Raw genomic sequence first — 16,626 nt, 5'->3', positions numbered from 1 at the left:
GCATTCATTTCAAAAAATTATGGGCTTTACAACTGTGTTATAAAAAACTATTTTTAATTTCCTGATGTTTTGACCTTCATATCAAGGTCATCATCTGGAGTATATACAAATATACAAAGGACAAGATGAGTTACATTTTGCACAGTATGCTAAAGAGTTAATGATTTGATCAACATTTATTCTACTGGCATGACCTCTAGTGACAATATAATATAATATAAAAAAATACATATAAAATTAAAAAATTAATTAATTATTTAAAATCTACATCAAAGTTAAATTCTATTTAAGATAACATAAGAGAAATTCTTTCGTATAGATAGTTTTCTTACAGTAACAATGATGTCCTAATTCCTAATTTGACAATTGTTATATTAGATTTAAGATCCTGGATTATCTACAGTCTTTATAGTTAACTGTTAGGGAGAAAGGTTCTATGAGTAGAATATGTGCCTTCCATATGCTTGGAATTTTTAGACCATCATCATTATTGTTCAGATTTGGATGGTTAATAAGAAACTCACAGGCTTCCTTAAATTTACATTCATACCATGTTTTGGTGTGATGTAAACAACTGGTGCTTTTCCGGTCAATTCTATGTAAAGTGTTCAGAGCATGATCAGAAAGGCCAGCTTCACCATAGTTATTATATTTAACGTGTTGTTTATGTTCCTTTTTGTTCTGATAGGAATTGTGCATCCTGTTTCCCTATATATGGTAGATTACAGGTGCAATAAATACTGTATACTCCAGAGTGGACTAGCAGAGGGAGTGGGTCCTTGGATGAGTTGAGTAAGCGTTTTAATTTTGCAGGAGGTTTAAAGGTGCTTTGAGGTTGTATTTCTGTAGTAATCTGTTTATTTTATCTGATGTCCCTTTAATGTAAGGAATGGTTATAGTTTCATTGTAGTCTGGTTTATGTTTGTGTTTTATTGAGGTCTTATAGAGAATTTTGTTAATAATGTTTTCGCTGTAACCATTTTGGAAGAAAGTATTGCTGATAACTTTAAATTCATCTTTAAATGCTTTTTCATTGGAGCAAATCTTCAAAGCTCTGTTTTTTAGAGTATTAATGACACCTAATTTTTGTGTTGGGTGGTGGTAGGAGTTTATGTGTATATATTGGCCAGTATGTGTCAGTTTCTGGTAAACAGTGAGGGAAAGACTGCCAGAAGGAAGACGTGTGACAAGTGTATCTAGAAACGGAAGTGTGTTCTGCTTTTCAATCTTAATTGTGAACTGTATGCCTTTGTGTTGTTTGCTTTTAGATGGCTATGGAAAGTGTCTAGTGTCTAGTGTCTGATGGACATTCAGCCAGATTGCGAAAACATCGGCCAAAGTACCTAAGTCAGATTTTGGGTTTTAAACGAGAGGAAAGTAGAGCATGTTGCTCAAAATGTTCCATATAAAAGTTAGCAATGGGGGGGGGGGATAATGGTGAGCCCAGTAGGCTGTGCCTACTTTTTGTAGGTAGAAAGTGTTTTGCCATACAAAATAACCAGAACGTAATATATGTGCAAAGAGTGCTGTCATATCTGGAGGGGAATTTGTCCTGTAAAAGAAAGATTGTGTCATTGATTGGGATATTTGTAAAGAGGGCAGAGACATCAAAACTAACTAATAAATCATCTTTTTCTAACCTAATGTCTTTGATTATGTTTGTGAAGTGTTGTGTGATATAGGAAGGGGAATGACCTACCAACTCCTTGAGTGTTGATGATAATTTCTTGGCTAGGTGATAATTCAGGCTGTGTATACCTTCGACTATCAACCTGAGTGGTGTGTTTTGTTTGTGTATCTTTGGTAAACTGTAAATTCTCGGAGAATGAGCGTATTGCGGAAGTAAATTTCTGACTGTATCATCTGTCCATGTAGCAACTGATTTAAGTAGTTTCTCTGTTTTCTTTTTTATTCTATTGGTTGGGTCATAGTTAACATGTTGATATGTACTGTTGTCCGAGACTAGAAGATTCATTTTTTCTAAATATGTGGTTTGGTTTAGAATAATGGTGGCACTGCCTTTATCCACTCTAGTTATTATGATGTCCCGATTTGATTTCAGTGATTTCACCACTGTTAATTCGTGTTTTGTTAAGTTGCTTGTTATTGTTTTCTTATAATTTACATTTAAAATGTTGGCGGTTTCTAAACATATTTTATCTGCTATGATATTTGGGAATAATCTTAAGTCTCTTTCAACCCCTTCATGTGGGGGCACCTGTTCGTGGTGATGGGGACCTCCCAGTGATGGTACTGGCCCTTTTCATTCTTCCTCTTTTTCTTTGCTTTTCTTCCCGTATTCTTCACTCTACTTCTCCTGAGTCTTTTTCACTATCATTTTTTCCAGACCACCATCACTGGGATCCAACGCCCTGCCACTGTTGGATCCTAATTCTTCTCAATCTGTACTTTGGATCCGACATGATTACAATTACGATGTTCTTAACTAATTGATAAGTTGTGAGTTGATTTCTAATTCAAATATAGAGAAAATTTATATTTAAAGACTGCGCCACTCTATATCTGAATTAGTTCAAGAATTGAAGAAAAATCAACCTTCAACTATTTCTCCTTAAAATATATACTGGTCGAGTATATTTGACTTACTTAATTTACCCGCTTTAGTTCAAATATTTTATGAATGGTGCAGTAAAAGAGATTCAGGCAAAATACAACTTTAGATAAACAAAAACAAACATTTAATTTTAAAATCACAAATTATACACTTAACATCAAAATACTAAATAAGTTATTATAAACACTTCAGCCTTTCTGATAATAAAGTCATGCAAACTCAGACAATGGTAATTCTGTTATCTGTAATACAGTCTTCTCACAGTTCCTTTTAGCTATTTAGTAAAGTTCCTTAATGATCATTCACATCAATATCTCATAGTTCTTTAAGTTTTAAATACAATAAAAGTTGCAGTAATACCTCTTCACAAACAAACGCTTTTAAATATACGCTTTAGCTAACTTCCTCAATAGTTACTGTTAATATAAGGAAATTTTAGGATGAAACTCACACACTTCTCTGTATAGAAATATTAATGGTTGGAATAATCTTACCGATAATCTTCTATCTTCGTCTACTTATACATATACACTTTTTATAACTGTAAACACTTTAAACAGTAAACGGCACTCATTAAAATAATTCTTCTAAGCAATAACTGAATTAATCATCGGTCACAATACACATAAACAAACGTTGTTGCATAAATCAAACTGCTTGCACTACATTTGACATCACTTAACTAATTCAGTGTTCTACTAACAACTCTTGTACTAAGGTAACACACAATAATTCCTTAACTTGAAGTTTAATATGCACAGTTGCCTACTCCTTTGACGTCAATTTAATTCTTTAGGTACCATAATTCTTAACACCGCTATCATTAAACTTAACTTTGTTGCCTCTAATTATTCTCTAGTTACTTCGTGCTATGCTTCAAGTTTCCGTGTGTCCTTGAAAGGTCGGCCCTGAAATTAAATCTCAACTCAAGTATTGCTAGTCTATTTAGTAGTCACTCAGCGGCTTTCCGTAGCTATAATTGTTATTCTACAACTTATTAGCTAACCGCCTCTCGACTAGTAGACTTTATTTAGCTGCCTTGAGTGACTTGCCGACTCGCTATTATCGCACTGTGATTCCCGAATGCTCCGATTCCAACCTAATGCCAATCTCTCTCTCTTATAAATCTCTAATGTTCCCCCTTTTCCAGCATTCCTCACTTTTTATATCCATTTTTCCCGCCTAAATTCTTCTCGTGATCTCTTTAACTAATTCCTTTTTAGTAAACTTTCAGCTTTCTCCCCACGTTCTGTTCCAAAAACGTGCTCGTTCACTTACATACGTTTCCATGACAACAAAACAAATTATAATAAAATTGAGCTATTACATAACGTTAAACTTTACAAACAGGAATAAATAGAGAATATTAACATTTCAATTAATGTGCAGTTAAAATATTGAATACAAATTCTTATAATATTAACATAGTAATAAATAAAATAGCTTAATAATATTTAACAAAGTCTTTTCATTATTAACACATATATCTTTGATTAAATAATTAAATGTTAGATAAAATTAAAGTAGTTATATGAATATTAAATTATAAATAAGTGAATTACATTAAATAATATTTACAAGTCTAGCCTATGTGATGGAAGATCATGTTGGATTCTGAAGCAAATAATAATTACTCTAATCTCTACATAATCAGAATCCAACACCACCATGTTTTCTGTGCGGTGCGACCCATGGACATCCAGAAAGGGAAGGGGGGGATACTGGTAGTCTTGCACTACTTTGGGCCCTGCTTCGGCAAGATGGACTGTCCTGGATGGCCCAGCCAAAATCAATCGGCTAGTGGGCTTGCCTGCAAGGGTCAACGGTGTTGCAGCAAGTCTCTCACCCCCAGGTTCCGGGGTCTGGATCATATGCTTGCTGTAGTGCTGGTATAGCATCCGGAGTAGCCCTGGCGTTCCACTCCTGAGCACAGTCATTGCTTGCCAGGCAGTGGGCATCCATGTGTGGCTCCATGGTGGGTGGGGAGCTCTGCTGCCAAACCAAAAACTTCTTGAGCATGAATCCTTCATCCTCAAATGTTTCAGGGTCCTAACAAAGTCCCAACCAAGTACTGATATCATAGATACAGCATATGGAAACAGAAGTAAGAAACAAAAGACATATGCTGCTAACATGAATGTACCAACATTTTTAATCATTTATGCTACAGGTGAAAAACCAATAAGAAAAATGTCACCCTTCTTTATTCAAAAAGATTTAGAAGGACTGGCAGGACCTCCCAAAACTCTTAAGAAATTGCGTTCTGGTGATGTCCTTGTGGAAACATTGGGTCAGCAACATTCTGAGAAACTACTGAGAACAACAACAACGGGTGGAATAGAAATTACAGTAACACCTTATGGAACACTTAACTCTTGTAGAGGAGTGATATCTGAATGGGATCTCCTTGATGTTCCTGATGAAGAGATATGTTCAGAACTTAAAGATCAAGGAGTGACAGATGTGAGGCACATCCTGATATGTAGGGATGGTTGCCTAGTTCCAACCAAGAACATCATCCTTACTTTTGATACACCTAAGCCTCCAACATCTGTAAAAGCAGGGTATCTAATCTGTCCTCTTAGGTTAGAATGTACATCCCTAACCCACTGAGATGCTTTAAATGTCAGAGATATAGACATGCCCAAACTGCCTGTCATGGTTCTACTACCTGTGCTCAATGTGGTAGTAAAGACCATGATAACAAATCTTGCTGTGCAAAAAAAGCTAAATGTGTCAACTGTCAGGGAGATCATCCAGCTTACTCTTGTGCATGTCAGAAATGGAAAGACGAAAAAGAAATGCAAAGAATGAAAACAGAGCGAAACATAACATACCAGGATGCAAAAAGAAAGCTAGCCACTATCACACCTGCTCTGAGATCCTCTTACGCTGAGAAGGTAACAATTAAGAAAGTGACAGTAGCAACTCAAACTTGTATGTCTGTTCCACCATCTGATAATTTCACCATACTACACCTTATGATCACAAGTACTTCTCTGTAGAGTGCATCAATCACATGACCTATGGCCTTACTCCAGAGATGACTCCAAAAATTATCCCACTCAACGAAAACCCACTTGTCACAAAAATTATGGCAAAGATATCACTTAAAAATAAACCACCAGATATGCCCACAGAAAAAATGGATACTTCAGTACCCAGTGAAAGTAAACTAAACTTACCAACTAACCCTTTTAGACCAAATGATGGTCTAAAAATCCCAAGCATATAAAAGGCACATATTCTACACACAGAACCTTTCTCCCTAAGAGTTAACTATAAACAGGACTGTAGATAATCCAGAATCTTAAATTTAATATAACAATTGTCATGCTAAATTAGGACATAATTGTTACTGTAAGAAAACTATCTATATGAAAGAATATTTCTCTTATGTTATCTTAAATAGAATTTAGCTTTCATGTAGTTTCTAAATAATTAATTAATTTTTAAAATTTTATCTGTATTTTTTTTATATTCTATTATATTTTCAGTAGAGGTCATGCCAATAGAATAACTGTTGATCAAATCATTGTCTCTTTAGCATGCTGTGTGAAATGTAACTCAGCTTGTCCTTTGTATATATGTATATACTCCAGATGATGACCTTAATGTGAAGGTCAAAACATTGGGAAATTAAAAATAGTTTTTTATAACATGTTTGTAAAGTCCATAATTTCTAAAATGAATGTATGTATTTATTTCTTCATGCATGCACTCTGCTAATCAACTCACTACTCATAGCTCCAATTCAATTTTTACTTTTCAACTCATAATTTGTGACACCCTAACTCCTTGTTTTTTCATTTTTCCTACCTTTCTCTGATCTCTTTATCCCTTGATTCTATACTCTCTCAACTTCCTCTCATTTCCTGGTTCTCCTATTCTCTCATCTTCCTCTCATTTTCTTTCTTTCCCTAGTTTGCCTTACTTTAGTAGTTAACCACTCAAGTCTCCTAATCTCTTTTTTCATCTTTCTCAATTCAGTCTTCATGCCTTCCACTTACTCTCTCAGAACCTGTTTCTCTCTTACATCCTATCTTCACTTGACATTCACTGTCACAATCAAGGCCATCTAGAAATGCTACATCTCCAGTCAAACTATCTAAAGCTAAATTTAGTGACATGCCTTCCTCACGTTTTTGATCATGCTGCTCATATCTCTCTCTCTCTCTCTCTCTCTCTTCCAACACTCACTCATTTGCAATGCACCACTTCTGCTACTACTAAAACTTGAAGTACTAACATTGAAATCACTCGGTGCTTCCCATTGCATCTAAATTTAATGCACAGGTACATACCCTTATATCTCACCTGCCACATATTTAACTTACAGGAATCATGCATGCCACATGCACAGTAAGCTACCAAATCCTGAATGACACTATCTAAAATGTAATCTTTAAAAAAAAAAAGTGCCAAGCCAAACAATAACACATCAGTAAATAAAAGGCACAGTGGCTGAAATAACAGCATGAAAGAAATTGTATGAACACTCAGATGTAGTATATCAAAAATTTTTACCAAACTATCTGCTCAACTCATACAAATTCTCCACATCAGTTCACTACTAACTTAAGCAAAATTTAATTTAAATTTACAAGAAAATCTCTACTCATTAATAAAGTTATTAAGTCTGGTATCGTGAATTAATTAATTAACAGTTTAGCAATAGTAATATTAGTAATATACATAATGCCAAATAGGAGAAAAAATAAGTTTCAGATTACTTACTGGAGGGCCAGGCTCACCAGGTCTTCCTGGAGCACCAGGAAATCCAGCATCACCCTATCACAAAAAAAAAAAAAAAGTTAATAAGAATACAAAGATAAGTTACTGGATATTACACATAAATTCAATTAACAAATGATAATAATAATAATCTGGAAGAGCCTCTCTAGCTCAGTCAGTTTCAATTATGCCCTTTGGATGGAAAGATCTGGATTCAAATTCATCTAGGACATGAAGAACCTCATAAAGAAACCTTAGAGAGGATATAAAAGCAAATTACAAGGGTAATATTTTAACTATGGAATACTAGAATGATGACAGAGTGAGGAAATAACTGGTAATTAGTTTATGGAATTAACAACGCATATAAAGTATATTAATTAAAGGTAACTTTAATGAATAACTTCTATATTTCGGCAACGTCACATTGCCATCTTCAGGAACATAAAGATATGGTATGTGCACTCAGGAACTAACACAAAGCAAATGAGGAAGAAAGCAAGAAACTAATATTGTTCCTAAAGTCCTAATGGTGCCCTCTTGCAGGCTAATTTGGTAGTCTTGGCAGTTGGGCTGAAGTTCTACAAACAGATAGAGGGGACAGCCATGGGTTCACCACTTTCCCCACCCTTGGCCAATTTCTTTATGGAGACATCTGAAGAGAAAGCCTTAAACTCCGCCCCACAAAAACCCACTATTTGGCTTCGTTATTCTTGTGTAGAGGCTTCGTTATATGGATGATGTGTTTGCTATTTGGCCACATGGCTCAGACACACTCCACTCCTTCCTAGCACACTTAAACAACCAACACCCCAGAGTCCAGTTCACCTTAGAAAAAGAGGAAAACAACACCCTCCCCTTCCTAGACACTTTAATCACCCGCCAGCTTGATGGATCTTTGGTTTTCTCTGTTTACAGAAAACCCACCCACACTGGCAGATACATTCACCAGCAATCCCCCCCCCTCACAACAATATGGGGTGATAAAAACACTATATAACAGGGCAAAATTAATCTGCTCAGATGACAAGGCCCTGACTATTGAACTAAACCACATCCTCAACACTTTCTTAGCCAATGGCTATAACCCCAAAAAAATCCAAAAAATACTAAAACCTGTAAACCACAACCCCCCTCCCCCCACCTCCACAATAAAGATTACACCAAGTCTATCACCATCCCCTACATCCAGGGCACCTCTGAGAAAATAACCAATATCCTCAAAAAATATGACCTTACTTCCTGTTACAGACCATATAAAAAGTTGGCATCCCTTATCCGCTCTACCAAAGACCAACCACTTCCCCTAGACCTACCTGGTGTATACCAGGTCCCTTGCAGCTGCAAATTGTCCTACTTTGGCCAAACAGGCAGAACAACAAATATCAGGATTTCAGAACACCAAGACTACATTCGGTTTCACCAGTACAGCCGCTCTGGGCTGGCAGACCATGCCTTAGATACCCACCATAAAATTCGTTGGAAGAAAACAAAAATAATTCATCGCAGCAAGTTTAAATACGAAAGATTATTCAAAGAATCTTCAGCAGCTCTAAAAAATGTTCCTAACCTCAACAAATTTGGCTGCATGAAACTGCCCCAAATTTGGGAGACTTTCATTATGAGAACTTCAGCCCAACTGCCAAGACTACCAAATTAGCCTGCAAGAGGGCACCATTAGGACTTTAGGAACAATATTAGTTTCTTGCTTTCTTCCTCATTTGCTTTGTGTTAGTTCCTGAGTGCACATACCATATCTTTATTTTCCTGAAGATGGCAATGTGACATTGCCGAAATATAGAAGTTATTCATTAAAGTTATCTTTAATTAATATACTTTATATGCGTTGTTAATTCCGTAAACTAATTACCAGTTATGTCTAACCAACGTATAAGTCTTGCTACTAGAGTGAGGAAATGTAACCTGCAAAAGTTAATGGACACTGTGGAGATTTTTCATATAGCAGAAAAGGGACATTCCTGGAAGTTGAAAATTAGAGTGGTGAATAAGAAAGTGAAAAGTAGTTTTCTTTGCATGGAGAATGGTAGAAGAAATGCATTATATGAAAGGGTAGCGAAAGCACAGAGAGCAGTGTTCCCTCTAAGCTGTATAGGTATGGTGCTATGAAGTAAATGAAATGCTCCAGCGCACATGGAATTGTTTGATACAGATGAAATTTTCTTTGTTTTAAAATACTACTAGAAACAACATCAGCAGTGGAAAGGAATGCATACAAAACTGGATGATAATAATGCAGATGGTTCTCCCACAACATTATATCTAATAGTGAATTTTTTAAAATTGTTTATAACAAAATCAGAAATCACATTCATGAAACCTTTTAATAAGAGAGATATAGGGTAGATACTTTTTTTTGTTTAAGAAAAATGAATAGCAGAGGTTCAGATGTTTCATCTGTTGAGTGATAAAGTGAAAGCAAGTAGATGAGCAGTAGTTCAGTATCGAGTATCTAGCCTGTGGGTGTTAACGAACAGGGTTTGTTGGATTGTGTGTCAAGCTGACAAATTGTTAGAACAAGACAAAAATTAGTTTCTATAAAATTATTTGTATCAGACAGTAGTTGTTTTAGTAAAATTATAAGTTTCTTGACTTAACAAGTTATTTTTTTTTTTGTATTGGCAAATAAAACAATAATCAATATAATTATTATTAATATTATTATACAGGTATCTCCATGGAGTCAGAAGACTCATCACAGGAGATCCATTACTCTCACACAAGCCATTATTCACATAATACCTATCATGCCTATGCCTAAACTCATTCACCGAAGAAGTGCTCACAACCACCTCTGGCAACCTATTCCACCTATTCACCACTCTCCAAGCAAAAAATCTACTCCTAACACCCTTGCTAACCACATTCTTAAACAATTTCCATGGGCAACCCTGCATTCTTTCACTTTCTGCCATGTAATGAGAAAAAGTCTTCATAGTCGATCCTATAAAACCCATTTAATAACTTATATGTTTCTATAATGTCTCCTCCTGTCTCCTCTGCATAGCCTTTTTTTCCCAATCAGCTAGTTTCTGAAGCTCACAGACCATCAATCTATTCTTGTACAGAGCATTCCATAGACCTGCCACAATCTTTGTCACTTACCTCTGGATCCTCTTCACCACTTCTTCCTTCCCAAGAAATCCAGGTGACCAGAGATGCATGCAGTAGTCCAGGTGCAGCCTTCTAAAGTAGAACAATAATTTCTCTATTCCCGCTTGTCGTGCATTTTTCAACAACTACATAATAATCTGATGTGTTGATTTGGCTACCTTTGCAATATGCCCTCTAAACTTTGACTCCCAGTCTACAATCATCTTGAAGTCCCTGGCTTCATGTCCCTGGCTGAGCTTCATGCAGCTCAGTTCCATCAATATTATTATCAATAATATTATTATTATTATCATTATTATTATTATTACACCCTCCATGGAGTAGACAGACTCATCGTGGGAAGTTCATTCAACTGACAACATATTTATCATATAGAATCTTAAAGTCCTTAACACTCTTTGCATTAACAACACATTCTGGTAATGTGTTCCATTCACTGACAATTCTCCATGTAAAAAATCTACTCCTCACACCCTTCTTCACCACACTTTTACATAACTTCCAGGAATGACCTCTGGTTCTTCCCCTCTCACCTTCTACTCTTTTTATAATCCTCTCTGGATTAATCTAATAAAATCCTCTCACTAACTTAAATGTCTCTATCATATCACCTCTCTTCCTCCTATCCACCGAACTCTGCAATCCACATCTTTCCAACCTTTCTCCATAGTCAGCATTACAAAGTTCCGATATTGTCTTAGTCACTGATCTCTGGACCCTTTCCAATGTCTCCAGATCACATTGAAAACCAGGTAACCAGATCTAAGCACAATAGTCCAAGTGTGGTCTGACCAGTGGCACAACCACTTCCTTATCCTTGCATGTTAGAGTACTTCTTATCATAGCAGCACTACGATGTGCAACTTTTGCAACCCTAGCAATATGCCCTCTAAACTTCAGTCTACTGTCAACCATCACTCTCAAATCTCTAATCCTGCAGTATGGCACCATCGATATTGTACAGGGTGTTTGGGATAAATTTGACAGTTTCGTAAGGAAAAAGAAAATCTTCTTTGTATCTATTAAATTTAATGAATTGACAAAAAAACATTACAGGCAGAGTTAATTACAATACTATCAACAAGATTTACTCAAAATAACCACCATTAGCATCGATCACAGCTTCAATTCTGCTTCGGAACCTCGAACAAGCTGATGCTACAGTCTCCCTGGGAAGGGCCGCAAAAACTGTTTTAATTTTATCCATTAACTGGGCTTTTGTATTACTGGAAGTGCGATTGGTGTCTTTTTCAACTGCGCCCCATACAAAATAATCCATGGGGTTAAGGTCTGGGGAGTTTGGAGGCCAAACATTTGGACTGGTGAAGTCGTAGAAATTTTCAGACAACCATTTTTGACTTTTCCCAGAGGTGTGGCAAGGGGCCGAATCCTGCTGCCATACATACAGCCTACCATTGGCTACCCTTGTTATCCAGGGCTTGACTACAGTTAGCAACTCCACGAACAAAGCCCGAATTCCAATGCCAGGGTTCTTCAACACCTGTTCCTGCAGATTTGCGAGGAATTCTGCTGTACGAACGCAATCAGATCGTCTGCTAGGGATCTTTCTTCTTGCTACATCCTCGTAGTCACCATTGCAAGTCTCTAGTTCATGCCTGATTGTTTTTACTGTATTCAGGGAGCATTGGGCAGCAGTCGTAATATCCTTATTTTGATGGCGGGCACGAATCATCATGATACAAGTTATTCTCTTCCATGATTCAGGTGGGTTCCAGCTATCCATCCTTTCTGACATCTTGTATATGAATGAAGAAGGGTCCAAACTTTTAAATGAAGAGAAGTGTGTGTTAATACATGTAACTTACGGAAAAATATAATTAATTATAAATATGTCAAATTTATCCCGAACACCCTGTATATAGCCTTATATTTCTGCACTCCAAAATGCAACATCTTGCACTTCTTGATATCAACTATTTTGTCCAAGTAAAAAGCCTATTCAAATCTTCCTGAAGGGATTTAGCATTAGCAGTGCTACTTATAATTCTTCCCAACTTTGCATCATCAGCAAATAACTGAAGATCCCCAGTCAGTCCACATGATATATCATTTACAAACAAGTTAAACAGCAGGGGCCCAAGAACAGAACCCTGGGACATGCCACTGGTTATCCTTCTTTTTTTGAGACACTGCTCCATCATACATAACCTGTTGGTATCAATCAGAGACCCAATCTCTGATCCATCTAACCAATATTCGTGTGGTAATCTATCAAACACTCTTGCAAAAGTCAAAGTACACAGCTTGTGATCTCTTCTTCCCAACATACATAACCTTATACTTGGCCACATTAAACTGGTAGCCATTTACCTTTGTCCATACTGCTAGTATATTTAAGCCATCCTACAGGATCTCTACATCACATTCATCTACTATTGCTCTTTCCAGTTTGGCATTATCAGCAAACAACTGAATATTTCCCATTAATAGAAGACCAAGTACTGAGCCCTGTGGTTCACCTAGTCACCTGCCTTCTCCTGGATTCAACTTCTCTATAAACTACTCTGATATCTGTCCATCAGCTACCCTCTAACCTATATCACCAGATTCACATCCATTCCCATTTGCTCCAATTCATGTAACAGAGTTCTATGGAAATCCTGCCAAATGCCTTTAAAAAGCTCAGTAGTATCAATGAGTACCAATTTCCTTTATCCAACTCCATTATCATTTTGTTATAAAAAGTAAGCAAATTACTAAAGCAAGACCCAGCTTTTCAAAAGCATGTGCCCCTTATAAAGTATTGCATTCCTATCCATCCAGTTCTGAAGTCCATCTTTTACCAATTTCTGAAATACTTTAACCATTACACTTGAGATGCTGAGTAGCCTATGATTTGCTTCTTCTGTCTTGGAACCGTCTTTATGTAGTGAGACTATCTGAACTCTTTCCAATCCAGTGGCACATTCCCAATACTGAGGTTAAAATTAAACAGCTTGGTAAAAGGAGATGACCAAGCTGTTTAATTCCCGTGAACATTCTTGCAATATATGGGCCGATACACCATATAATCCCATGGATGTGCTATGAGATCTGGAATAATCAATCAGTAGTATACCACCTAGATGGTATACTCAATTGATCACTCACTAACTGAACTAGTTGGTTTGCTTCAGTTACCTCACGACTATTATTATTTTTTAAAGTCATCCTTCCATGGCCATTCCTTCTTTTACTTGCCACAATGCGAAAAGAACCCTTTTGAATTTCTTTTAGCTTCATCAACTAGCTTTCTCTCATAATTAGGTTTTGCCTTCATTACCATACATCCTTCTTGCCTGTACCTTGTATCATGGTCATCTTGATCACCTTTTTCTTTATATTTCCTCCATGACTTTTTCTTTGTCTGCAACTTCTGCTTAATGATGCTGTTCATCTATCTAACTCCTATCTGATTATCCTTCTGACTCTGGGTACTAACCAAACACAAGTACTAACTGGACTTGTTGCTGATTAACTTTGGTGATCAGATGAGAACAGTGCATTCAGAATAAGATGGCCATTGGCACAGCTGTTATGGGATCCACCTGAGGATCTTTGCTGTCTTTAAACTAGCAACCTTAATTTCTGTGATTCTGCTTTTCTGACAAACAATAACTTTTCTAAATGGAAACTGGCATCATTTGAATGCATCTGATCTCTTGCAAACAAATCCTTTTACTCTCATCAAATATCCCAAACTTCCATTATCTGGGAATATGTAACTGTATTTCTCCATGTATCTTCAGATTATGTTATACATGTTTACAACTGTGACTGCTTTCTAAGAATGGAACTTCTGTGTTAGATAAAGTTGCCTGCATTTTTAAATTCTTGAAAAAATCATACAGTTGGTTTTATGGGATTAATTGGATTAACACTCTGATCACACACTGATGTACTTTGACATCAACTGCATGTTTATTCAAGTCATTTTTATATGCAAAAATAAAAACCTCTCGATTTCTTCTCAGTCTCATTAACTCAGATGTTGAAAAGACAGAAAACATTCATATCATTTGAACCCAGGCTTCCCAAATTGACAAATGTCTTTGTTTCTAGCCTTATAATTAAAAGTAACATCATGTGTACTCATAACAGAATAAACATGTTTTGTTTAATTACAATAATTTTATAATTATGAGCATTTTAGTAAAACTAACAGAAAATAATTTGGTTAATCTTAACAGTTATGGCATTTAACAGTTAACACAATGTAAGGCAGTTGTATATTTTAAAGTTGTATAAAAATATAACTTTAAGAAAGAATTGTATATTTAAAGTTATATAAAAATACTTAATGTATAAAAACAGTGAATCAAAATAACAACTGCATATTATGCATATTTGCATAATTACTTTTTTCCCCTCTTCTCCTCTTGGTCCTTTAGTTCCTCGTAGGCCAGATAAACCCTAAAGACATCAAAAAACAAGTTACTCTGATTATAAGGTTCACAAAGTATTTTAAAAATAATAAGTTGTTCTTCCTTTATATATTAATTATAATAATATCATCAACTTTATGTTCATATACATTTTCTTCACAATCTTATAATGATAAAGAAATCAAGATTAATTTTGATACTAAATAAGGAGATAAACAAATGCAAAACTCATATTTTTACAAGAATCTAAAGACAATAATTTATGCCCAAAAATTCAGGAAAGACAAGTTACAAATAAGAGGTTATATGGCAAGAAAGACTACAAATCCAGAAATGAATTACTGTATTTGTTTACAAATGTCATGCATATCAGAAATAAGGGATGAAACATTATTACATTGATTGAGTTTGCCTATCTGAAAGATGCTGGAATAAGTGAAATGTGGTTAGATAAGAATGATATCCTGATGGGAGTGGGAACTGTGGGATATAATGTTTTTTTTTTTTTTTTTTTTTTTTTAATGAAGATAGGAAAAGCAAGAAAGGAAAGGGATGATGATGGTAAAGGAGTTGTGCCTGCAAAATGCGGAAATGTAAGAGGGAAAGCAGTGGTAGTAGTTATGAGGAGATGTGGTATGAGGTAGAGAAGGAAAAGAAAAAATCTTTACTTGGATGTTGCTTTAGGTCTGGGAATGTGTTGGGTTGTGACAAGGTAAAATATAAGTATAAACAAATAAGAAAAGGGTGATTGTTATTGGAAATTTTAATGACAATAATACAAAAAAAGAGATAGCATCTAGAGGAAAGGAAAATTAATTCCTTGAGTTGTTGAGGAACAACTGTCTTAGGCAGCATATAATGCAGGCAGCACACAAGGATGGAGAGTCATCTTGGATTAGATCCTTTTATCAGAGGATGTTACTGAAAACAGTGTTGAATTTCTCTTCAGTTGCTGAGTTGACCATGGGGTGATCACCTAAGTAGTAGCCAGTCATATGAGAACGTCTGTAAGGATAGGATATATGCTGAATTACAAGGCCAATGATTATAGTAAGTTCGGAAGTTAGCTTAGAGCATGAAAATGAGGAGATGGATGGAAAGGAAATCAATACTGGTGCCAGTCAAGAACTATTTAATAGCAGCAATGTCGGAATGTATTCCAAAGGTGGATATGAAATTGATGGATGAAGAGATTACACCTACAATCTGGAAGAAGAAAGACATATGGAGGCAGCATGAAGTGAAAGGTATTAATCTTGCATGAGAGGAACAAAGACAGGCCAGGAGATTGACTTTGGTTGATAAACTGAGCAAAGTATGAGAGAAATTAGCCAATCAGAACAAGACAAATCCAAGAGAATTCTTTGGATATATGTGACTATTGGAAAAAATAACGATTATGGAAGGATAATATTAGTTATTATGGGGGACAAAGTTGCTCATGTCCATAGCGATCCTTAAGCTATAAGTGTCCCCTGGGTGGTGCTAAATGAGCAAGAGCGATAGGCAGCCAGTCTATCCTAAGGATCTCCTAGCCAATTTCATGATGTCTACTGAATATAGTGACTTGCAGAAACCAGAATTTAGAAACATTGGCCCTATACTACGTATTTGTCAATTAAATATTGAATCTATTAGCAAAGCCAAATGCGATTATTTATCGAAATTATCATTAACCAACAATGTTGATGTGATTGCTGTCTAGGAAACACGTGCTGCTGATTCTGAACAGCTCCTTAAAAGAGGTTGCATTCCAGATTACACTGCTATTGGTGCAACTTCACATTTGGAGTGGGGCTC

General features: G+C 35.9%; 1 protein-coding gene across 1 annotated transcript in view; it reads right to left on the bottom strand.

Moving 5' to 3' along the window:
• LOC150100214 (uncharacterized) overlaps window positions 1–16,626 on the bottom strand; it is an 850,396-nt gene that overhangs the window by 172,391 nt on the left and 661,379 nt on the right. The window contains exons 35-36 of the mRNA XM_090402345.1: window positions 14,801–14,854; window positions 7,313–7,366 (exon numbers count right to left, since the gene is read on the bottom strand). Of these exons, the coding sequence (XP_090258471.1) occupies window positions 7,313–7,366; window positions 14,801–14,854 (108 nt within the window). The remainder of the gene's footprint in view (window positions 1–7,312; window positions 7,367–14,800; window positions 14,855–16,626) is intronic.

This window comes from Typopeltis vanoorti, chromosome 13 (assembly GCF_054136105.1).
Source record: "Typopeltis vanoorti isolate ZY-2024b chromosome 13, IOZ_Tvanoo_1.0, whole genome shotgun sequence".
Lineage (NCBI taxonomy): Eukaryota > Metazoa > Arthropoda > Arachnida > Uropygi > Thelyphonidae > Typopeltis > Typopeltis vanoorti.
The sequence above is the reverse complement of the archived record's forward strand: the minus strand, read 5'-3'. Positions and strand labels throughout refer to the sequence as shown.